Genomic DNA, 26463 nt, shown 5'->3' with positions numbered 1-26463 from the left:
TCAGAGTCTTGATACTCAAACCTGATGAGAATAAGATAAAGGAAAATTACAGACCAGTTTCACCTCTGAATCAATTTTTAAAAGAATCCTCAACAAGACAGCAGCAATCAAATCCAGCAGAAGATTTAAAAACAAACCCAAAAAGCCACCGTTACGACCAATCTGGGTTTATCCTAGGAATGCAAAGTTGGTTTAAGAGCAATTTATCCATGTAACACATCACTTGGAGGAACTAAAACCAAAAAACTTCATATGATTATCTCCCCTGACAAATGTATTCAATTCAACAAACATCTACTGAGTACTTTCCAGGCATCATTCTAGGCGGTCACAGACATGGTTAAATCAAAACTCAGAGTTCCTTACTCCCACATCGCTTAATTCTACTGGGAAAAAGGGAGAATATTTAGAATCACTGTATGAACTACTCAGAGTACGTTAAAAACTTTCTTATACCAGTAAGAAAAACACAACCCAACTGCAAAAAGGCACTTGAAGCAGAAAACTGAAAAAGCCAATAAATCTTAAAAGACATGCAACTTCATTTCCAAATATGTGAAATGCAAATTAGTGAATATCATTTCACACTCGCCAGACTGGCAAAAACTAAAAATACATGGCGATGTCAAAGTTTAGGGTATAGAGCAACTAGAAGGCTATATCCTCCTAACAAGACTTTAAACTGGTACATTTAGAAAAATGATCTGTCATTATTTAGAATATTGAAGATGAACATAACTTACGAGCCATCGACTCCATTATATGTACATATTTTGCACACATGCAACAAGAAACGTGTACAAACATGTTCACTGCACAATTTTTAATAGCAAAAAATCCAAATGTCCAGACTGACCAACATGCAGTATATAGTCATACACAATGAAAATAAACTACCCTTTATGCAATAACACGTTTGAATCCCCCAAACATGTGGTTGAACGAAAACAAGCAAGTAATTTCATATAAAGTTCAAAAATTGTAAAACTAAGGACACAGGATGGTAACACTATAAGGCAGGCAAGGAATTAACACAGACAATTTAAGTAGTGGTTATTTCTAAGGGGGCTGGAGAGGAGATGGCGTCAGGGAAAGGCACACAGGGAACTTCAAAATGCTGACTTCAAACCTCAAACTTTGTATGCTTAATAAATACTTTGCAAGTATAAAAGTACTTTGTGTTGAGTAAATATCAAGATTGTCAACATTTACAAGACAGCTGTGGTGGGCAGCCTCTAAAATGCTCATGATGAGGCCAGCACTTCCAATATTCATGCCCTGCCTTTCAGTGTGGGCTGGACCAGTAAATCACTGCTGCTAAGATAGTATGACAAAAGGGGGGCAACAAGTTACTGAAAGACTGGTTTCCAGCTTGCTCGCAGGCCTGTTGTGAACTGCTCTATGAAAGGTGCACGTGGCCAGGAACTGACACTGCTGAGGACACACAGACAAGACCTGAGGCTGCCCATGCCCACGACGGGGAGCTCGGGAGCCAGGTCCCCCCTAGCGGAGCCTTGAGACACTGCTTCTGGACTCCTGACCCACAGAAATGGTGACACAATGTTTGTTGTTTTCAACTGCTAAATTTGGGGGTAATGTGTTACGTGACAATAGATAACTAGTACCACTGCTGACAGTAGAGCAAAGTGATTAAAACATTCTGGTGCATGATCTGACAGTATAGAACTTGGAGGATAAAATCGTTTACAGGTTTTAATTTAGAATATGTCGACTGAAGAACAGTCGTTTACCTTAAGGACTATTTTCGTTGACCGTTTCCTCTCTCTATGGTATTTATTTCAAGGTTTACGCTGCAATGCCGTTTTTATAACAAGAAATTGTTAAACTACATGGTCAGAGAAAAGGCTGAGCAATTTATAGTGTAACTCACAGTTGCGTGGCAATCAATGATAACTAGACTTATCATTAACTGTTGACTCCAAAGCTATACATAGAAATATTAGCTGAAGTAACAGTACATAAAAAAGACATAATGCAAATTAGCATTACTACCTGACTATTCTTGGAAGCCATGCTGTGTGATATACAAAGAATCACATTCCAATTTATAAACCTTAGTACTTCATAATTTTTCAGCCTCATTTTTTTCCCATCTGTAAATTAGGATAAGATTCCAACTCTAGAAAATAAAAAGAAATCATAATAATGCAAGTCCCCTCAAGTTTTAAGTCACAATACTAGCAGCTATCCTGTACTGACAGCCTGTCACATGTCCAGCTCTGTGCTACTCTTGACTTACGTTTGCCCATTAAATATTTTTCCCAACAACTTTGTAATACAATTTACATATCACAAGATGCACGAATTGTAGGTCTACAATTCAATGATTTTTCGTAAATGTATACTGTTGGGTAACTATCACCATGATTCATTTTGAGAACATTTCCACTACCTCAGACAAGCTGCTCTGTGCCAGTCTGCAATTAATTCCACTCCAACCCCCAGTTTGAGGCAACCACTGAGCTGCTTTCTGTCTCTAGAGATTTGCCTTTTCTGGACATTTCATATAGATGTAATTACACAAGATGCAGTCTTTCGTCTCCGGCTTCTTTCACTAAGCACAGGGGTTGGGAGATTTTTTTCTGTAAAGGGTCAGATCATATTTTCAGCTTTGCAGCCTATATATCCCTGTCACAACCACTCAACTCTGATGTTAGAGCATGAAAGTAGCCACAGACAACAGGTAAACAAATTTGCACCTAGATTTAGGGGCCCGTGGGCCAAGCCACAATTTGCTGATCTCTGACTCAGATTGCTGAACACGCATCCCACTGTATGGACAGAACACATTTCACTTAAATATTCATCAGTTGTCAAACATGTGGATTCTTTCCAGTTCTGTGCTATTACGAAAAAAGCTGCTGTGGAATTTGCATACATCTTCATGTGGACATTATGTTCAGCTGGATCATACAGTAAGTTTAACGTTTTAGCAAAGCTGAAGACTGCTTTCCAACGTAATGCACCATCTTACATTCCCAACAGCAGCGTCTGAACTCTCCAGTTTCTCCGATCTGTCAATACTTGGATAGTGTCTGGTTTTTATTACAGCCATTATGGACTGAATGTTTGTTCACCCCAAAATGTACAGGTTAGAGCCCTAACCTCCAGTGTGATGGTATTTGGAGGTGGGACCTCTGGTAGGTAATTAGGTTTAGATGAAGTCATGAGTGGGACCCCCATGACATGATTCGGGTCCTCAGGATAAATGGAAGAGAAGCCAGATCTCTCTCTCTCCCCGTCCCTCTGCCACGTGAGGACACAGCAAGAGGGCAACCCTCTGCAAGCCAAGAAAGGAACTGAATCTGCTGGCACCTTGATCTTACACTTCCCAGTCTCTACAACCATGAGACATACATGTCTGTCGTTTAAGTCACCCGTCTGCGGTATTCCGTAACAGCAGCCTAAGCTGACACATTCTGGTGGCTGTGTAGTAGCATCTCACTGGGGATTTAATCTACATTTCCCTAATGATTAACAATGTTGTACATCTTTTTATATGCTTACAAGCAATTTAGAGATCGTTAATTTTTTTTAATAAATTTATGTATTTATTTTTGGCTGCACTGGGTCTTTGTTGCTGCGCGTGGGCTTTCTCCAGTTGTGGTGCACGTGCTTCTCATTGTGTGGTTTCTCCTGCTGCAGAGCACAGGCTCTAGGCTCGCAGGCTTCAGTAGTTGTGGCACATGGGCTCGGTAGTTGTGGCTGGCGGGCTCTAGAGTGCAGGCTCAGTAGTTGCAGCACACGGGCTTAGTTGCTCCATGGCATGTGGGATCTTCCCGGACCAGGGCTTGAACCCATGTCCCCTGCATTGGCAGGCGGATTCTTAACCACCGTGCCACCAGGGAAGTCCCTAGAGATTGTTATTGATGAAGGTATGCTCAAATATTTTGTTCATTTTTTAACTGTATACTTAGTGATTGGTAATAACTGTTTATACATTCTGAATACAAGCCCTTTATGAGATACATGATTTGCAAATATCTTCTCCTTGTCTGTGGCTTACCTTCATTTTTTAAATTATGTCTTTTGAAGGACAAAGTTTTTAATTTTGATAAAGTAGAATTTATCAAGGTTTCTCTTACGAATAAAGCTTTTGTGTCATATCTAAGAACTCTCTAACCCATCGTGAACGTATGTCCTTGAATTTCTTCTAGAAATTTTAAACTTTTATAGTTTAGGTCTCTGACTTTTGAGTTGATTTTTGTCTATGTCAGGTAAGGCTCAATGCTGTTGTTGTTATTGTGGCATGTGGTTATCCAATTTACCCGACAATTACTGAAACTGAAAAGAATGAAATTGAATTGCCACAGCTGTTTAACAGCAATTGATCATGAACGTAAGGGTTTTTCTCTGGTCTCTGAATTCTAGGCTCTATGGACCTATCCCTCTTCAATATCACCCTGTCTTGTTTATTGTGTTTTACGGTAAGTTTTGAAATCTAATAGTATAATTCTCTAATGTTATTCTTTTTCAAAATTGTTTTTGGCTGCTCTAGATCCTCTGCATTTCCACATAAATTTCAGGAACCATTTGTCAATTTCTAAAAAAAAAAAAATTGTCAATTTGAGGGAAAATTGCTATAACTGCCATCCTTACAATATTATGTTTTCAAATCCATTAATAGCAAATGTCTACTTAGATCTTTAATTTCTATCAACAACTTTTTGTAGTTTTCAGTGTGTAAGTCTTACACTTCTTTTGTTAAATGTGTTCTCGGGTTTTTTTTTTTTCCTTCTCATGCTTTGTGAATGGAATCGTTTTCTTCATTTCATCTGAATTGTAGATTTCTAGTTTTCATATTAATTTTGCATCCTGTAGCCCTGTTAAACTTGTTTATTGGTTCTATTTGACTTTATATAATTCCTCGAGATTCTGTACCTATCGGGTCTCATGTCAGCTGAGAAAATAAGAGTCTTAATTCTTCCTCTCCAGTTTGGATGCCTTTACTTATCTATTTATATACGGACTTATTGCACTAGCTAGAATCCCCATGAGCAGCACTGGTGAGAGCACACATTCTTGCCCTGTCCCTAATCCTAGAGGAAAAGCATTCAGTCTTTCACCTGTCAGGAGTAGATTATCCATAGATGCCCTTTACCAGGTTGAGGAAGCTCCCTTCTGTAACCAGACAGCTGAGAGTTTCTATCAGCAATGGATACTGGATTTTGTAAAATTCATGCTTTTTTTCGTATCTATTGAGATTTTGTATCTATTGTGGGTTTTGTCCTTTATTCCATTAATATGGTATGTTACATGACTTGATTTTGGGATATTAAACCAACCCTGCTCGCATTCTTGGGATGAATCCCACTTTGTCACGGTGTACATTATGTGACTTCTATTTCATTGATTTCCCTCTAACCTTTATTTCCTTTCTTGTGCTTGCTTAGAGTTCAGTTGGCTTTTCTTTTTCTAGTTCATAAGGCAGCAGTTTAGGCAACTGAGACGACTTTTTTTGTTGTTGTTTTTTATTTGGTTGCATCAGGTCTTAGGTGCGACAGGCAGGATCCTTAGTTGCAGCATGCAAACTCTTAGCTGCTCCACGGCATGTAGGATCTAGTTCCCTGACCAGGGATCGAACCCGGGCCCCCTGCATTGGGAGCGTGAAGTCTTATCCACTGCGCCACCAGGGAAGTCCCAACTGAAACTTCTTTTCTCAAGAGAAATTTAAAGCTGCAAGTCATCCCCTGAGCACTTCTTTAGCCACACTTCATAAATTTTGATATGTTGTATTTTTATCTTCATTCAGTTCAGAACATAACCAGGCTGAAGAGAGGAGAGCTGGTTAGAAAGGAGGCAACAGACCCAGTCTAAAACATTACACACGACCACTGTCCTTACCAGCTTACAAGTACAAAGAGTCTTGTATTTGGTTGATTTGCAAAGCACTGAAGTTATTCTTCTGTCAGTCCTGTATTGCATTTTGGGGAGAGGCTCTGCCAACCTTCTTACCTGGCCATGTGTGAAGTCACACCCCAGATCATGTAACCTTAACAACATGAAAGCACCCATTACCCCTTTGCATTTACACAGCATTATGGACTAACTGCGTCTCCCCAAAATTCATACACTGAAGTCTAATCTCCAATGAGCCGGGGTTTTAAGGTGGGAGGTAATCAGGTCATGAGAGTGGAGCCCTCATGAACAGGATTAGTGCTTGTAAGAAGGGACACAAGAGCTTGCTCTCTCTCTCTCTCTGCCATGCCAGGACACAAGAAGAAGACAGCCAACTGCAAACCAGGAAGCAGGTTCTCACCAGACACCAGATCGTCAGCACCTTTGATCTTGGACTTCTCAGCCTCCAGAACTCAGAGAAATAAATGTTTGCTGCTTAAACCACCTAGTCTACAAGACAGCAGTGAGAAGTGGTCAGATTCCGGATGAATTTTGTCTTTGTTTTTGTTTTGCCGTGCTGCATGGCTTGCAGGATCTCAGTTCCCCAACCGGGGATTGAACCCGGGGCCACAGCAGTGAAAGCCCAAAATCCTAACCACTAGGCCACCAGGGAACTCCTAGATTATGGGTAAATTCTGAAAGTCAAACACAAGAGAATGTACTGCCATACGTGATACACAGTGTGAAAAAATAGAGTCAAGGATGACTCCAAGGTTTCTGGCCTGAGCAACTCTATTCTTCCAGTTGCTGTTCAGTGAATAGAGTATAACAGACTGAGGATCAGCTCTTCTAGAAATGTTAAGTTAGAGATGTTAACTTCTTGGTAGAAACTGACAGATGGACCACTGGACACAGGGATATGAAGTTCGAGAGAAGTCTGCCCGGCATTAACACCTACTCAACACTAACACTTCTCACACTCCTGCTACGACGAAGAGGCACTACTCCAGCATCATCTCACAGGTGGAGAAGTCAGAGAGAAGTTAAGCTGACCTCCAGGTCCCATGGCACTCTTCACAAATTAGATACTAAGTTCAAAATGACTGTACAATTTTTCAGCAGTTAACCAATAGGGAGTGAGGAGAAACTTCCTAAAAACTCTCTCAGGTGCTCTAAAATGCCTGCATAGAAACAGGAGTTTGACACCTTCTTGGTCCAGCTTATTCTTCCTCAGTTCCATAACATAACTCATCTAAATATGCACACGCTTCGGCAAAGTCTCCTATTTTCACTATAGAATTGCTTAACGGCAAAAAGTAAGAACGTACTAAATATCTAATTATCTGGGATTATTTGAAAAAGAGTATCCATACAGTGGAAAACAATGCAGTGTATATATTTATATATATATATGTATATGTGTCTGCCTATATGTATACGTAGACACATACACACACCACACACATATACAAGAGCCTCACAGCAGCAGTATTTGAAATAGCCAAAAGCTGAACAACCCAACTGATCATCAGTACGAGGATGGATAAACTATGGCATGCTGTTACAATGGAATATTATACAGTAATGAGAATCAACAAAGTACTGTCACCCACAACAATACAGATAAGTCTCAAATGTAATGCTGAGCACTGAAGAGGCCAAAGGGAAAACAATACATAGTATATGACTCAATTTATATGTAGACAAAAAATGACAGCCCGAAAAATCAGCATCAAGAGGAGAAAGGGTCTCTGAAGAAAGTGACAGGACAACTACAGACAAGCCAGCACGACAGCCTTGAACAATCCCTGCTCTTGATTTGGGCTCTCCCCATCTCTACAACCCCTGCACTCACTACAAAATCCAAACAAGGGTTAGGAAAAATGATTAAATAAAAGGAAAATTCACTTAAAAGAAAATGAAAGGAAAGTAGATGATGAAAGAATTAAAACTAAAAATTTCAAGAATAGTCAGAGAAAGCAGAATAAACATTTACGATAGATAACAATAAATAAAAGGAAAGAATTTAAAAATAAATTCGAAACCAAAAATAGAGCTCAGATAAAAGGCTAAACATATACAGAAGAGATAAAAGATTTCGTAAGAGGTCCAAATATGAGATTAAAACACAACTGAGAGCCAAAACGTCAGACAAGAGACGCTTTTTCAAAGAAAATATCAAAGAAATTTGAAGACACAGATGAAGAAATAAACAAAAACTTTCAGAACGAGAGAAAAAAACAAGTCCTTAACGTTTCTGGGTGGGCACAACATCCTCAGATGAGGAAGGCTCCTCCTGTGTGCGGGGTCCCCGTGAGTACAGTGCAAAGGGGCAGAAACAAACTCTACCCTCTCAGCCTTCCACGAGCTCCAGGAAACTGTACCTTTGCAGGCAGCTTCAGTTAATGAAGACTGGTAATAACCGATCAACAGCTGGGGGTATCCAGTGGGTAGAAGCAGCAGGCCTCACTTCCACAAACTTTCCAGAAAAAACACCCAAAGTTCCATTAACGTAACAGAAGTTTCTTAAAAATGTCGTTTTGAGACCTTAGGATCAGCAAGGTCCTTGCAGGGTATCCGCAATGTGAAATTATTTTCATGACAACGTTAAAAAGCTGTTTCCCTTTCCACTAGTAGTTACTATACTCTTCACCCACCAAGCGCTCACCAGCGGGGGGCACTTTTATTCAGCAAAGTCCCTCTAAGCAGAAATAATTCTGAGATGTCCACCCTTGAGTGCACATCTTTTCAGTGTTCTGTGTTTGGGGTAGCACACATACAGTGTACTTGTGAGAAGCACCTGTGCTATTTCAGTTGTGAGCTACACTAGGCACTTTTTTCCAAAGAATATCATTTTTACTTGAAAGAACAATGGACAGAAAAACTATAGCTATCCAGACGGGAGTATTAGGCAGATTCTCTCAAAAATGAATAAAGTGAGCCTGTCACTTTAAAGAAAATAAGTAACAGTATTTGTTACTAATGATAAAAATTGAGGTGTTAAGAGAAAACCAGAATTTTTGGAAAACTTGAATCCAGCACCTTAAGTCTTACATCCTTCCAATACATAAACACTTCTCTGATAAGAATAGTGGTGATACTAACTGAATGCCAAAGTAAATCAGAATCTATGCGGATGTATTCTACGTTCCGTACTATTTAAAAGGTCTCCAGATGATGTCTAAAGCGGCCCCAGGGGTTCAGGGCTGGCTAAGCATTCCCAGAAGTAACAAACATCCCCAGAACAATTTATTAAAAGGCAGCTCACTTAACAGTAAGCAGCTCCAGCTTAGGAAATAATATCCACTCTGGGCTACATCACTCACTAACAAGGTGATCTTTAACATCTCTGGGTAAAAATTTCTTCACCTGTAAAATGTAGAAAATACCTCCACAAAACGACGTTCATGAAGACCAAAGAAAGTGTTGAATATGAAAGCCCTGCACAGTGCCTGGGAAGGTCAGACAACGAAAATGTGTTGATATGTTAGGGGAGACTAGATGAACTACAGAATCTCACAGAAGGGAATGGATAAAAATAGTGCTTCGGATTCTCTGGAGTCTGCTTAGTCCTCAGCATGCAGAATCAGAGATGTAATATGTAATTAGATAATATCCAGCATTTCTGGGAAAGGGCTGGGCTTGCGGACAATAGCCATCTCAGAAGCTATGGTTCCTAGCTGTAGGGCATCATCTAAGCCAAAGTTAAAGGCCTACCAGCCATAGCTAAAATGGATATAACTAACTTTATGACAACAACCATTAATATTATTGAATTAAATCTTCTTGCTTCAATTCCATAGTCATCAAGAAATCGTCTATTCATAATTTGGCTTCTCATGCAGACTTCTTCCCTAGATCAGTGACTCAACTATCCTATCCCAAGGCAGTTATTATTTCTCACTACAACCCAAGTTATACAGAGGATCAAACCCTAAATCCCTAAGGCATCTTGTTTATAATGATTAATTTTCTCTCATGCATTTAAAATGATACTAGAAACACACTATCCTTGGGAGGATTAAGAAAAATAATCACAGATCACTTCCTGTAGGCTTAATTCTCTCTATGAAACCAACTGGAAAGACCGCTGAATTAACATTCCAGTGTAGAAGTCTCTGTAACCTTGGTTACAATGGATCAATCCACTAGCCTCTAGGTTCATTGATAAGATACGGTTCATAAACCTGGACTGCACTAAGATAAAAGCTGGCTTATCTTGTCACATGTTCCACAGCATAAATACACTGTAGTGTTACACAGGAGACAGGCCCAATCCCACAAAACTGTTTTTGAAGAAGTGATTTATATCCTGCCAATAAGTTTGCATTCTGCTTAATATACCACCATTTCAAAAGTTTTCTCTTAACAGGTCAAATCTAGATTTTACAATATACATTTAATTTATTCATTAGAAATAATAAATTCTATATTAAAATACCATAAAATTTCTGAAATCTATACCAAAGAAATGGAATTTCATAGGTCCTGTAGATTTTAGATCAGGAGACAGAAGTTAGAGCCAAAGCAGCTAAGTTAAAATCCAGTGGCGCAGTGGTTGAGAATCTGCCTGCCAATGCAGGGGACACGGGTTCGAGCCCTGGTCTTGGAAGATCCCACATGCTGCGGAGCAACTAAGCCTGTTAGCCACAACTACTGAGCCTGCGCATCTGGAGCCCGCGCTCCGCAACAAGAGAAGTCGCGATAGTGAGAGGCCCGCGCACCGAGATTTAGAGTGGCCCCCGCTTGCCCCAACTGGAGAAGGCCCTCATGCAGAAACGAGGACCCAACACAGCAAAAATAAATTAATTTAAAAAAAAAATCCAGTGAATCCTGAAAAACTTACCCCATCAACAGAAACTTCTATAGATTTTTTTTTCAGTGTCCTACTGAAATTTTATTCAACCTCTTGATTCATTGCTGGAAAAAAAAAAAAAAAAAGACAGCCCTTTCCTAACTCAGCACTTACACATTTTTATAAAAGCACGAGTCATATTTATTCAAAGAGACAATTTCGAAAACACTTAGGTGGTTATTATAAATAGCTTCTCTAATCCAACACTAGGGAAGGAAGAGAGAGGAAAGGAGGGAAGGAGGGGCCAATCCACCACCACCCCAGATTAATCGGTTCTGTAGGGTACAAAACACACCAATCCACCATGACCCCCAGGTTAAACTGGCTGATGCTGCAAACTCCCAGACAGTACACTCTACTACTGCCAATACATAGAAGAAATTTCTAGAAAACTGAGATTTTCAAAATCAAGAGTGCAAGTGGGAAAGTGGTAACAAAAGTTATCAAACAATGGTATCAGAGGAAGAGCGCAGAGATTTAAGGGAACTTGACTGAACCTCCACAAAGAAGGGCTGAAAGTGAACCTAAGTAAAACAAAATACGTAACAGAAGTTTCAGGACTACCAGATGAGTTCTATACTACTTATTCATGGTGTTGAAACAGTCATCTCAAATGTGATATCAGAATTAAAAGGAAACCATAAACAAGACAAAAAGGCAACCCTCAGAATGGGAGAAAATATTTGCAAACGAAGCAACTGACAAGGGATTAACCTCCCAAATATACAAACAGCTCATGCAGCTCAATATCAAAAAACAAAACAACCCAATCCAAAAATGGGTGGAAGACCTAAATAGACATTTCTCCAAAGACATACAAACGGCCAAGAGGCACATGAAAAGATGCTCAACTTCACTAATTATTAGAGAAATACAAATCAAAACTACAACAACATACCACGGCACACCAGTCAGAATGGCCATCATCAAAAAATCTACAAACAATAAATGCTGGAGAGGTTGTGGAGAAAAGGGAACCCTCCTACACTGTGGGAACATAAACTGGTACAGCCACTATGGAGAACAGTATGGAGGTTCCTTAAAAAACTAAAAATAGAACTATATTATGACCCAGCAATCCCACTACTGGGCATATACCCTGAGAAAACCATAATTCCGAAAGATACATGCACCCCAATGTTCACTGCAGCACTATTTACAATAGCCATGGATGCAACCTAAACGCCCATCGACAGATGAATGGATAAAGAAGATGTGGTACATATATATAATGGAATATTACTCAGTCATAAAAAGGAACGAAACTGGGTCATTTGTAGAGACGTGGATGGACCTAGAGACTGTCATACAGAGTGAAGTAAGTCAGAAAGAGAAAAACAAATATCGTATATTAATGCATATATGTGGAATCTAGAAAAATGGTACAGATGAACCTATTTGCAAAGCAGAAATAGAGACACAGAAGTAGAGAACAAACGTATGGACTCCAAGGCAGGAAAGGGGGTTTGGGATGAATTGGGAGAATGGGATTGACACATATACAATAAAATGTATAAAACAGATAACTAATGAGAACCTACTGTATAGCACAGGGAACTCTACTCAGTGCTCTGTGGTGACCTAAATGGAAAGGAAATCCAAAAAAAAGGGGACATATGTATACATATAGCTGATTCACTTTGCTGTACAGCAGAAACTAACACAACATTGTAAAGCAACTATATTCTAATTTAAAAAAAAAAGTCTATATATAGCTTTATTCTACATTTTGGCGAGCAGCCCAGACAGGCAATGAAATGGAAATATACTTACTGTAGTAACCATACAATACGGTGTCCTCGATCCGTCTGCTGACATTAGCGTTGGCCCAGTCCTAGGATCAAAAGGAAACAATAGAAATATTAATGAAATAGCCATTTGCTTAACAATTATACTTAAATTTTAATATGACTGAATATCACTTATAAATGTACCATTGACTCTGACAGGTATGGTCTGTGCCCTCAAGAAGTGACAGACAAGTAAACAGGCAATTTCAGCAGGTGAATGCTGAGCTAATGTGACGACATGTTTCTGGGGAAGCACATGAAGCAGAGGCCGCTACGGGCCATGGCCACTAAACTGGGGCCAGAATAACACAGTGGGAAGGAGGGAAGAGAATAAAGGAACATACATGAAGACTTTGAAAAACCTGCAGGAAGCAAAATATAGATTCACTAGAGCTTTTGGAAAGGGAAGAGAAAGCAGGTGGAGTGAGGGAGGGAAAGGCATTAGGTTTGAGGGACTGTGAATCACGCCAAGTATTCTGGCCTCTGTCCTAAAGGCAATGGAAAATAGTGATGCGGTTTTGTGCAGAATGACAGGTATGATTTGTATTTTAGAAACAAGATATTTTAAAATACCTAAAAGAACAGTCAATATAAACTTCTTAGCATTCAACCCACATTTTCTTTAAATTAGTCATTTAAATTTAGTACTTTAACTTAGAAAATTAATTCTAATTAATCTTTTCAAATAAAAAAAATATACATTAATGAAATAGAACTGGGGTATAATAGCAAGCCTTTTTGACTATCCTAATTGTACGCATATAAAAAATTAAGCCTGGAGCGTTAAAGTGACCGGTCATTGCGATTAAGTACCAAGGCTCAAATTAGTATTCAGGTCAATTTTGTTCTATCAATACTTTAAGAGCTCAAGTCAGTATCAACATCCCACTTACAAGGTCTCTTAAGGAAGCGTGGTAACATTTAACTCTAAAATAATTTAGGTTTTTCTTTTTTTTCCTTTTTCACCTACAAACACCTCTAGCAATGAATATCTATGAATTTCTAATTAACAAATGCCTAAAAGAACAAAAAAATGTGGAAACCCCAAATTTAGCACTACAAATGCAAACCTTGACACACAGCGCACAATGAAAATAGTATTTTTCCAATAGCAATTAAGACTATGAAAAACTTAAGAGGACTTCCCTGGTGGTGCAGTGGTTAAGAGTCCGCCTGCCAATGCAGGGGACAAGGGTTTGATCTCTGGTCCAGGAAGATCCCACATGCCGCGGAGCGCCATAATTACTGAACCTGCACTCTAGAGCCCGTGAGCCACAACTACTGAGCCCACGCGCCACAACTACTGAAGCCCACGCACCTAGAGCCCATGCTCCGCAACAAGAGAAGCCACCGCAATGAGAAGCCCACGCACCGCAACGAAGAGTGGCCCCCGCTCGCCACAATTAGAGAAAGCCCGTGCGCAGCACAAAGACCCAACACAGCCAAAAATAAATAAATAAAAAACAAATAATTTTCTTATTTTTTTTCCAGTACACGGGCCTCTCACTGTTGTGGCCTCTCCCGTTGCGGAGCACAGGCTCCGGACGCGCAGGCTCAGCGGCCATGGCTCACGGACCCAGCCACTCCGCAGCATGTGGGTACTTCCCGGACCGGGGCACGAACCTGCGTCCCCTGCATCGTCGGCAGGCGGACTCTCAACCACTGCGCCACCAGGGAGGCCCCAAATAAATTTTTTTAAAAAAGAAAAACTTAATGGCCTAAATTTTAAAATTATGTTAACTATATAAACAAATAATTACAGAATATAAAAAAGATCCTAATAAATGAAAAGTCACACGTTCCCACATGAAAAGACCGTAAATACCAAACCCCTCCAAATTAATCTATAAACACTATATATTGCCTATCAAAATCCCAATAGTGGGTACAGTGTTTTGCCATGCTGATTCTAAAAGTCATCTGAAAAACATACAGGTGTATATGGATATCCATAAAGTACTTCTGAGTGCGGGTAAACAGAACAAGTTGCAACCAACAGTTTTAACGACGTACACAATCTTTGTCTAAAAAACGTAATGAAAGAAACACTGTACATATACTACAGAAAAATGGAAAGAACGTTAAGCAGTGCTTACCACACAGGACTGGAAAAGCACTGGGGAGAATTCTAGCCAATGACTGGAAATTTCTTCATCAATGACGCAAGAATCCAAATGAATATACACACAACCAAAGCTTCTACTCCCAAAAGCTCTGTTTCTTTAGTCATTGTTTATACAGCAAAACAGACATTTTAAAAGATTTTCCAAACTTGAAGATTTTTTGAAACAGGATAATTACATCTATCCTCACGCAAGCTCCCTACCAATTTCCAAGACAACCCCACAAGGCATTAACGTACCCATTGAGAATCACATAAAAGTTAAACTTCAAAATTGAAGAAGACCCCAACCTCAGAAAAAGATTAAATGTAGAAAGTCTGAAGGTAATTAAAGCCAAAGGTTCACTGAAATTTAGTATCTTTTACCCTCCAACGTTCTTTAGTTTAACCAAATCTTGTGGCAGTTAGAGAGCATTACGGTTACTATCTTAAAGCAAAAATATGTGTAAAATATACAACATCACTGAAGTACTATTTGTGTATTTGGCTTTTATATACAGTCTTGCCTCCAAGGTATCTGATGTACTGTCAAAACAGCTTAGTTTATGAAACTTCCTTCTTCTACATTTTGAGAAATGCTGTGCCCTTGATACATTTCACAAGCTACTGCCTCCCAAAGTAGAGACCGAAAGGAACTCCAGAAGCCCCACAGGAATGTGAGAAAAACAAGAACTAATACTAAGTAAAGAATACGAAAGAAGAACATTTTAGAAGAAAGGAAAAGGATATAAAGTCCACGATACAAAGCGGTAAGCGGTTCGTGTATGTAAAACTCCCTCTCCCATTCTTCAAGATGACTTTCTGAAATGCTCCGTCCAGCCCCAAACCACACCTGACTCTCCTTAATTTTACCAGATAACCTCACCTCAGACCAATGGTTCTCATGCAGGGGTGACTCCATCCCCCATGGACACCTGGCAATGTCCTGGAGATGCTGGAGGGTGGCGGCAGGCTCTGTAGGCTACCGGCATCGAGTGGCAGAGGCCAGGACCTGCTAAACACCTGCAATGCACAGGACAGCCCTCACAGGGGTCACCCAGCACAGAAGCCAATGGTTGACAAACACTGACTTAAAGGTCTCTCAAAAAATCTGAGGACAAAAGAGACCTACTCAATTCACTCCCCAATCTAGAACCGACCGCGATCTGTACTCGAACGCGCTATTTACAGCCAACCCTTTCCCTTTGGGTCCCCACCCCTCGGCCTTCGCAGGGACACTGCACCTGCAGCGATACGCTTTCTCTCCTCCCAGACACCTCTCCCACTCTACTGAACCCTAAAGTACACAGGCTCTAGTAGTTTCCATGAAAGGACACACCACCACCACAGATAAACACACCCCACCCTACCTCCTACTCCCCTGGAGGACAGAGCTTCCTGAAAAGCTGTCAGCATCCCAGTCACTGCTCCCTCACCTTCCGCCCGCACTCAGCCACTCGCACCAACTGCCCCGCGGCTCCATGGGGACGGCTCTTCACCAGAACGCAGTCACTCCCCTCCCTCTCTCCCTCCACCTCTCAGCATCACTCTTCCTGAAACACAGTCTTCTCCTGAGAAGCCTCCTCTTCCGTTTTCCTTCCCACCTCCCAGGCTGCAGCCCCTCCCCTTGGGCCAGCTCCAGGTAACTAGCGCGGCTCTCGAATCCATGGCCCATGCCAAGCCTTGTCTGACCACTCGGTCTCCCCAGCAGCTGGACAGTGCATAGCTCTGAATACCGTGCACATGCTGATGACTTCCAGATACTTCTCTCCAACCCTAAGGTTTCCCTGGAGCTTCAACTCCCTGCTCGACGCTGCACTTGAATACGTATGATAGGCACCTTGAAGGTAACTTGTCCAAAATACAGCTCTTTTTTTACATCCCTCACTTGCCCGTGTGCACACACAAGTCTAATTACTCCCCCAGGCTGCCCTATTTCTCTAAGGTGTACTAAGCTTTAGTGCTTCGTTAATCTCTAGTTTTCATTTTCCTTCCACCTCCATATCTAATCCATCAGCCAATCCAAGCAGTTCTAGCTCCAAAATCCATACCGCTTTTAATCCCTTTTCTCCACTAGTACCCCTCTAACCCACATCACCTTTATTTTTTACCTTCACTAACTTCCTATTGCCCTTGGAAGAAAATCTAAACCCATTAACATGGCCTAAAAGTGGCAAACAATCTGTCCCCACCTTCTTCTTCATCTCAGCTCGTAGCAAAGCACGGCCCCCAACGCCACAGCTCAGCCAAACGGGCCAAAAGCACATCTGCCTGAGGGCCTCTGTACCGGTCGCTGCTTCTCCCTGAGGCAGCCCTCACTCAGTTCCCACCTCCAGGACCTGGCAGCCTGGCCCTGGCCCTCCTCATCCCGCTGTCCTGCCCCAACACCCACCACCGAGCTGAGCCTCACATCGCTCTGCTCTGCATCCTCACCGGAGTGAGCGCTAGGAAGCTAGCTTGTTTTGTCTGTTGACTGCTGGTCTGCTCTCACAGAACGTGAGCTCCCTGAGAGCAGCGGCCTCGTTGGCTGTAATCGTTAATCTCTAGCATCCACATCTCTGTCAGGTACACATTTCATACTCAGTCAATATTAAGTTCATGAATATACTTAAGGTGTAGCGAAGAGTACAGAGTTCTAGGATAAAATTACCAGCATCTGAGAGTAGGTATGAGGCAGCAGTAGAGTTCAACCCAGACATCTCCTAATTATGGGCCATAAAGAGACTAACCATTGATGGAGGGAAGGAGGTGAACATTTTAGCTACCAAAACAAATGTTGCAATGCCATATCTTAACTACTGATTTTATTTTAATTTTACACACTGTATAAAATAAAGAATATTTGTTCACGTTAGTGGCCATTTCTGATTTTTTTGATTGGTATACTTTGTGTATATCACTAGCTAAAGTTATTGGTCAATTAGACACTATAATAGAACACTTCTGGCTATACTTTAAGGTTTTTTTTTTTTTCCCTTTTTAATCTATAAAGTTAATTATTTCACAAAAACTAGAAACAAAGAAATTATCTGGCTGAAATTATTCATAGTGCCATGTGTTTAAAAAAAGGTGAATGGGGGCTTCCCTGGTGGCGCAGTGGTTGAGAATCCGCCTGCGGATGCAGGGGACACGGGTTCGTGCTCCGGTCCGGGAAGATCCCACATGCCGTGGAGCGGCTGGGCCCGTGAACCATGGCCACTGGGCCTGCGCGTCCAGAGCCTGTGCTCCGCAACGGGAGAGGCCACAACAGTGAGAGGCCCACGTACTGAAAAAAAAAAAAAAAAAAAAAAAAAAAACGGGTGAATGGTAACAGTTCAGACGTTATTACAATATACCCTTGGCCAAAAGAAGGCAGAAACAGCTAGGAAGGCAAATAAGACGAAACAGGGAAAGTATGCAGACTGCCTGCCTGGCACCCTCAGTTCCTACGCCAAATGTTAGCAGTCCTCGACATCTCGAGTTTCCAAACAATTATACCTTATAAGCAGGTCCCTAATCGGTTTAGAGGCTTCAATATTTGAGGTGGAAATGGAGAAAGTTAGACGATACTTATATTCATTTAGGAATAAGAAATGCACACTGTAAAACTTAGGATACAACATAATTCATCATGGAAAACAACGTCAACTTGCACATTCATCCTGACTAATAAGGACAGAAGAGATTAAAGACACTGTGGGCACTTCTACCCGAAGACAGCTAAATTTACAGCCGCCGCATGAAGTCTGAAAACTAATTCTTAAATACCTACTCTTGTCTTTCACTAAGCACCCCAAGGGAATTCATTAATAACATTTTGGACAAAATACTCGCTAGGGTTTACTGGGGAAGTGTCCTTTGAAATTCTTTTCAGTTCTCCTTTGAGTGTTAGCACATGCCAGCTTCAAATGACAACTCTTATGAATTTCACTAGTCCACCATCCAGCCCTCCCAGAAAAAGACAGAAAGGGAAACAAAGAATGTTTAAAATATCAAGAAAGGCATCAAAGTATTGGGAAAACAACTGGTACATTAAGCTGAGTTAGCTAAAAACAAACAGAACTAAACAGAGACAACTAAGTAAATGAACAGCAGAAAAAAAAACATATAATTGCTGAATAAATAATCCCTCAATAATGAAAGAAAACTTTTTCTTTTAATTGGGGGAAAAAACACTAACATGGAATTTTTCCCTTCTAATTACTGGTGCACATTCAGATTTAACAACCATAAAATAAGCACATTAACTACAGTTATACATTTTCTTCTCTTTTGGGGCATATTATTAATAAAATAAATGCCCCAAGTTTTTATGGGTAATACTTTTGCTTCTTTAGGTGGGTGAATTCCTAAGTCTTGTTTAAACAAGTATAAATGCAATCTCACGGGTTAAAAAAAACAAAAGTAAAACAAAAAACTAGTACCCAGAGAGTGACTAGTAAATTAAGCATGGTCCCAGAACAACTACATAATCTAAGGGCAAGTTCATAATTTCAGGAAAATACTTACTTTAGAAATTTCAAGATGAAAACATAATCCCACAAAATCTAAACAAATCAAATATTCTAAATTTAAAACTTAAAAAATCTCCTACTCAAACAACAATTGTACAAGGGATAACACTACTTCCACTGTATCAGATGGATAGATATAGATAGAGGTACAGGTCCAGATCCCAGTGAGCAAAGAGCCTTGGAGCCAGACTGCAGAACTTCAAATCCCAGCAACAGCACTTACAAACCCCAAGACCTGAGATGGGTCACGTCACCTCTCTGAACCCTGGCTTCCTGCCCATAAAAACATGGATAACACTATCTACCTCATAGGGCTGTTGGGACATTAATGGCGTGAAGACATGTAAACCATTTAGGAAAGGGTCTGACACATAGTAAGTACTCAACAAATGTTAGTTACTATCTCTGTACAGTGTTTGGCACATACTAAGTGGTCAACTGATACTTGCTAAATGAATGACTGACCTACAGAAAATAACTGTAGTTTTCACAGCAATCAGAATCTATCCAAACCTAACTACCAAAAATTACCAAATCATTTCAGCCCAGTTGGCCCAATTCAGGAACTTATTTTGGAACCATGCATTACTGAGATAACTGAAATAATATTTCATTCAAATATTTAAGTTCCTACTGCTTGTCAGACACTGGGCATACAGAAACAAACAAGACACAGTTCCTGCCTCACAGAAGGTTACACTAATAAGAAATGTAAAAGTAACTTGCATAATTGAAAAGAAACTCAGAAATTTTCCAGTCCAACACCATGCATTTTAAAAATGAGCAACTTGAAGTCCAGAAAAGTTCAGTTTGGCCAAAGACACAAGTTAGACAGTGCGAATCAAGATGAGAACTCAGGTCTGATAATCCGCAGCCTACATCACAGTGACTCAGAGTACTCAATATGACATAGAGACGAAGGCCCTAATCTGCCACTAACAAAATCCCTTCTAAATTATCCACGTACTGCACTGATGCAGATCAAGTCAAACAGACTTCAAGGGAGCTGCAAGAGGCACAAAAATAACCCTATTATGATTACTTAGCACATTTTCCGATTAACAAAGGCATTCTTCACACTTGGATGGGTGTAAGTCAGTGCGCAGCCTGTCTGTTCCATGTAGTTGTCATATGCTCGGCCTCTATGTGCATTTCCATTCTCGCTTATTCGCGGAGATGACAATAAAACACAACATACACTGCACTGCTAAACATTTCAGTAAATACTTAATTGCCAAGAATATGAAAGGGAAAAATTCCCATGGTATGATGATAATTACCTTAAATGTACCATTTTGGTTTTTCATGTAGGAAACCAAAAATATATCCACTGGTAGAAGTGCTGATGTGATGAGCGCAATCGCCAGAGAAAAGATCGCTGTTATGGTGGAGACAACTTCGCTTTCCCGCTGACTTTGATATTTACGAACATATACCCAGCAGAATGCCAAAATAGCCTGAAACAGAACAGAAAGAAATGTTTTGTTACTGCCCTATGTATTCTCTAAAACTGATTTTAGTCTGTGTTTGTAAGTTCCCAATGGGAAACATTATGTCAAGTAGCGATTCTTCCGGATGTGCAAGCAACATCCACTACCCCTTATAAATTTATTCAAGATTTGTAACTTTCAAAGCCGAGTTCATGAAAGCAGTACAACTTCACTTGGGTGCCAAGACACCAAAAAAAAACAAGCAAAAGTTTTCAATAACAGTGCTCAGTTACATATTTCCTTACTGAACACAGTATAACCATTCATGGTTTCACACATTACAGTTCTAACTAGCTCTGAATACTTTTCCCTATAGATCTCCCCAACCTAAAGAAGACATAACCAGAAGTTATTCTATCGTATTCTTACTGCTGAAGCATCACAGAATACCACTTGAATTAAAATTAACTTCTGTCCCATTATGACAGTTCAAGTTCATTCAACTAAAGATTAACTGCCAATAATCACCATGCAATTGACACATTATAATTCACATCTCAAAGGGCATTAAACGAAGAAAAGTGAACACTGAAAATGGATGCACATGCACTGCAAGGAACTTTCCAGGGAAAAAGTACACTCAGAGGTACTGAGGTTGACATCTCAACAAGGTACTCTGAATAGTCATCTCCATCTTCCTAGAAACTAACAGAGGGTATAGGACTGTACTCTCACAATCCTCTAACTTCAGATTCCAGCATCAGAATCCCCTGGAGGGCTGCCAAAGCACAGAGTTCCAGATCCAACAGGTCTGGAGAAGGTCCAGAAAACCTGCGTTTCTCACAAGTTCCCAGGTGAGGCTGATGCTGGTCCAAGGACTACACTTCGAGAACCTCCGCCCTAATCCTAGGGGAAGCAGACAGATCCCGAATCAGTGATTCTTAACCTTGGCTGTGTTAGAATCCCCCGGGTAAAAACTTAAATTCCTACCTGTACACCCACCTGCAAACCACTTCAATCAAGAGAGTGAGGCTCCTCCAGGCAGCACTTCAAATGCCTGAGGATTCCAACCTGAGGCGAACCTGAAAACCAGGGTTTTAACCAAGCTCTATCAAAGCCCTGGGACACAAGCTTAGTTTTGGCATTTCATGCTTTTCAACAGATTTAACTTTCACTGTAAGCAGACAGGGCAGGGATTCCCTAGAGAAAGAGAACCAGGCATGGCCTTCTTGACTTAAGAGAAGCCACTTTTGGCCCAAGCCATCTAAGCCTGGCTACAGCGCACTTGCTTGAATGGGTCTCAGTAACTAAAGATCTTAAAGGAACAAAAGACTTACCAGGTGAGAGAAGTAACAACAGTAAAGATAATAAATCAGTTGTAAACTCCCAATTCTGTTTCAACAGGTGGTAAAGATTAGCCTGAAGCACTTTCTTGAGCTGTTTTGCAGAATTTAACCCCACCTGGGGTGCTCAACCACTAGATCAACTGGAACCTAAGGAGTGATGATGTTGACCTTTTCTGACCCTAGTGACTTCAATCAATTAAAGCTTGGCCTCTGTGGACCTCTGCCCCAATTCTATTCCTCTGCTCAAGCCCCTTAATAATATGCATACACCCTTAGCTTAAAACTCCCCCAATCTTGCTGTTGAGGAGACAATGCTTTGGGAAGGACCCCCCTTGCTCTCCCTACTCCTGCTCTTCGGCTTGGCTGTGTCTTTTGGTTCAACACCCATCAACAGGCAAACCCAGTTTTTCATGTAACGTTACTTCCCTTCTAGTTCAGGAGCCAGAACTGAACTAAGCACCACCTAACTAACCTAAGCACCACCTAAGTAGTTTCAGTTTCCAAATTCTCCAACCACAGTCAAGATATAAGAACAGTTCCATCACCACAGAAAAATCCCCTTTGCCCCTCCAGAGTTAACCCGTCTCTCTACTCCCCAGCCCTCGACAACCACTATCTGTTATCTGTCCCCATACCTTCTGCTTTTTCTAGAATGTCATCATGTCCTTATATAGCATGTCTTTTGAGTCTGGCTTCTTTCACTTAGCATAATGAATCTGAAATCCATCCAAGTTGTTGCATGTAATTCCTTTACATTATTAACATTTCAGTTGGTATCAGAATAGCAGGAAAAAATAAGGTGAAAAGGAAAATGTGCTCCTGGGAACCTGGTGGTTGGAGAGAAAGAAACAAAGGAGGAAAGGAAGGAAGGGAGGGGGGAGGGGGGAGGAAGGAAGGAAGAGAAAGAGGGAGGGAGGAAGGGAGAGAAGGAGAGGGGGAGGGGGAGAGAGAGAGAAAGGAAAGAAAGTAAAGAAAGAAAGAAAAAGAAAGAAAAGGAAGGAAGGAAGGAAGGGAGGGGGGAGGGGGGAGGAAGGAAGGAAGAGAAAGAGGGAGGGAGGAAGGGAGAGAGGGAGAGGGGGAGGGGGAGAGAGAGAGAAAGGAAAGAAAGGAAAGAAAGAAAGAAAAAGAAAGAAAAGGAAGGAAGGAAGGAAGGGAGGGAGGGAGAGAGAAAGAAAGCGTCGAAGAGAGAAAGAAAGAAAGAAGGAGAGAGAGGGAGGGAGGGAGGAAGGAAGGGGGAAGAGAGAGAAAGAAAAAGAAAGAAAGGAAGGAAGGGGAGAGAGAAAGAAGACCTTCATTCAAATTCTGGCTTAACAACTTACTAATTTCTTCTTGTTCTGGAAAATATTCTTTCATAAAATGTTACTTATATTAATATTTAATGGGTTTGTTTCTAAATTAATTGACAGATATTTAAAATATTCCCCAATTATTTTGGAAGTCACTGGAAGATGAACCTTTTCTTTCTATCCTGACACAAAGTGCTCAATAAATTTTTTGTTGGACTTCAAGGAGATCTGTACTTTTACAAAGTTCAGAGTGACTGGTATTACTGCAAAGGAAGGAGTTTGCCAATAACAGGCAGGGAAAGGGCAACACAGGCAAAATAGTTAAGCCAGAGGTTCCCAAACTTTTTGGTCTCAAGATCCCTTTACAGTTTTAAAACAGAACCCCAAGCAGTTGTTTACAGGTTAAATCTGTAACAGGGAAGAGCTAAATCGGACTCCAAGTTGGATCCGTTTCTTCGACTTTAACCTTTGCTTTTCGTTGCTTTTGTTATTATGACCATACCTAATGGCCTGCCTCAGGGAACCCGCAGGCCTGTGAATGGCTGCAAGGAAAAAGAAACTAACACATCCCCTCTCCCAGGCTGGTCACTCCAGGAAGTGTTTTGCAAGACTGATGGCCCTTTTACTTTACTTCCTCAAGGCCTCTCCCTCTCTGATTCTGCAAAAGAAACTGGCATCCAGACCCCATAAGATGGTTTTTCAGAGACACTAGTCCACCATCTTCTCAGTCTGCGAGTAAAGTCGCATTCCTTGCCCCGGCACTCGGGTTCACTGGCCTGTCATGCGGCGAGCAGAGCGAGCTTGGACTCGGTAACAGATCTATCAATAGTTACTACGTTATAAAATAAACCAAATGTCCTCAACTGTAAGACAGAAATAAGAATACTTCTTTCATAGCAGGTTATAAAAATTGAATGAAGGGTTTACTACAGCGCCACAAACAGCAGCAATTATTATTAAATGTCATATGAAGTAACATCTTAGAGGATTTCATAAAAGAGACCAATACATAATTTTGCTAACAACTATAAGGAAAGGTTTAGAGCAGTCCCCAACCCCTCACAAGAGATTGTGATTTCACCTGTCTGGGCATTAGGGCTTTTAACACTCCCCAGGTGGCTTTAATGAGCAGTCAAGGTGGAGAAGCACCTGGGCAGAGGCAGGCATGAGAACAGATAAACTTTTGTTAAATGAATACACACCTACTGCCTGGGATCTTGTCGAACTGCAGATTCTGATTCGGTGGGGCTGGGGTCTTATATTTTGTATTTTTCACAAGTTCCCAGATGATGTTCTCACTTTGAGTAACAAGAGAAAACTTGCTTTACAGAAACGGAGACTCAATCTTGTACAGTAACGGGAAGTGCAACTGGAGAGATGGTGTAAACCAAATTACTGAGCATCCTGCAGGGGGAGGCTTAGGTAGAGGAGCTCAGATTGACACAGTAAACGTAGACAGTTGGATTATAGACTTTAGAGGGGCCAAGTCTCACCTTGCCTTATGCGGCAGAAGAAAATGAAGTCCATCCTGTTTGCCCAAGGTTACAAAAGAAGTCAGTCTCAGTGTTCTGATTCTTTAGAAGATGACTGGCAGCAGTTCTCAAAGTGTTAAGTCCCCAGACCTCTGGCAGTCCCACAACCCTTTCTGGGGATTTGCAAATTGAAACTAACCCCATAATAATACTAAGACATCATCCGCCTTTGTCACTATGTTGATATATGCACTGATGGCACAAAAGCCTTGGTGGGGAAAACTGCTGGCGTTGGCACCAAACGTGCCAGTAGTAATCTTACTCTTTACCACCACACCACACTCACAGAAGGGGGAAAAAAAAATGTTTTAAAGACTATTTAACTTAAAACTATAATTGACAAAGCAGTAAATATTAACTTTATTAAACTTCAACACTTGACTCTTTTAATACTCCATGGGGAAATGCATACTGGAAGTATGTACTCAACCTGCGATGGCTGGCTGCCCCCAGGAAAAGCACCTCAGTATTTAAGAGTCAAAAGCCAAACTAGGCACTATTTCCAAGAAACATCATTTTCGCTTCAAAGCACAAGTGACTAACTATGGTTATTCAGACTTGGATATTTGGCAGATTTTTTCTAAATGAACAAAGGAAGCCCATCAGTTCAAGAAAAACAACTGACAGTATTTGTTACAGGTGATAAAATTCAAGCTTTCAAATGAAAACCAGAATTTTGGAAAACCTGTATCCACGACTGTGAGCTTGACAATTCATTTCTGAGACATTTCTTCTGACAAGATCAGTAGTGATACTGATGAATGTGATATTTTGATTTATATAATGAAAGGTATCCATATTTGGAAGATCTGCATAACTCAGTGAACCAGTATTTTCTAAATGATCAAATGCATCACATTATAAAACCACACATGGGGAAAGATCCATTCAAAGTACAACGTGGACTTTAATACAACTGAACAAAAGTTCATTGATAGGGTTTCAGAAACCATATTTCATATTAAGAAGCTTCTACTTACTGAGTTTTGGTGTAGTATTATAGAACAAGGTCCACAATGACCTAAGATACTCTGCTTCCAACTGCGTATCACTAAAACTTCATATACTTCAATCAAAATAATCTCTGAAAAGGCTGAATGCAGAAGCAGACATGAGAATTCAGCTCTCTTCTAATAATCCAGGAACTAAAGAGACTTGCAGAAAATTAAACAATGGCCCTCATTACTAATTTCTTTCTACTCCAACATCTAATTTCAGACCTTTAATTCCCTTCTCATTTTATCTTGTTCCCACTGTAATATCACCAACTTAAATGGCTTCCCTTCATTATCTACCCAAAGTTTGCCTCAATTCCACTTTCTCCCAATATTGTTCTCTATTCTCTGAAGTCCTATTTAATTCATAAAACCATACTTTGGTTTTCAGTACTTAAAATAACCTGTTACAAGAATTTTTGTTTTCCCACCTATCTTCAGGCCCTCCTAAAGGCCACATTTTGTTTTGTTTGCATCCTCCTACAATTTACAGTACAACTGCTGTACCTTACATGTTTTTCAAGGATAACTGCCAAGAGACTCCCCCCTGAACTTTGATACAGGTTACCTGCTCCTTTGTTCTCCTCTGTCAGGGAGGAGGAAATGTACCTTTCGTTCTGCAGTTCTTCTGACTGGTCTAACAACTAAATTGACATGAGATAGATCAACAGGAGAAAATCAAACAAACGCTTGAGAACATGTATACAGGGGAGAGACCCAAGAAAACTCGCCAAAATGGCCAAAGCCCTCACCTTAAATACCACTTTCAGCTACAG

The 26463-nt window shown here is 40.6% G+C and overlaps 1 protein-coding gene across 1 annotated transcript in view; it reads right to left on the bottom strand.

The window, feature by feature from the left end:
* LMBRD1 (LMBR1 domain containing 1) overlaps nt 1–26463 on the bottom strand; it is a 115163-nt gene that overhangs the window by 86478 nt on the left and 2222 nt on the right. The window contains exons 2-3 of the mRNA XM_024752146.1: nt 20379–20555; nt 12488–12548 (exon numbers count right to left, since the gene is read on the bottom strand). Coding sequence (XP_024607914.1) covers nt 12488–12548; nt 20379–20555 — 238 coding nt within the window. The remainder of the gene's footprint in view (nt 1–12487; nt 12549–20378; nt 20556–26463) is intronic.

This window comes from Neophocaena asiaeorientalis, unplaced genomic scaffold, assembly GCF_003031525.2.
Source record: "Neophocaena asiaeorientalis asiaeorientalis breed wild unplaced genomic scaffold, Neophocaena_asiaeorientalis_V1.1 scaffold544, whole genome shotgun sequence".
Taxonomy (NCBI): domain Eukaryota; kingdom Metazoa; phylum Chordata; class Mammalia; order Artiodactyla; family Phocoenidae; genus Neophocaena; species Neophocaena asiaeorientalis.
Note: the sequence above shows the minus strand (reverse complement) of the source record. Positions and strands in the feature narration are given on the sequence as shown.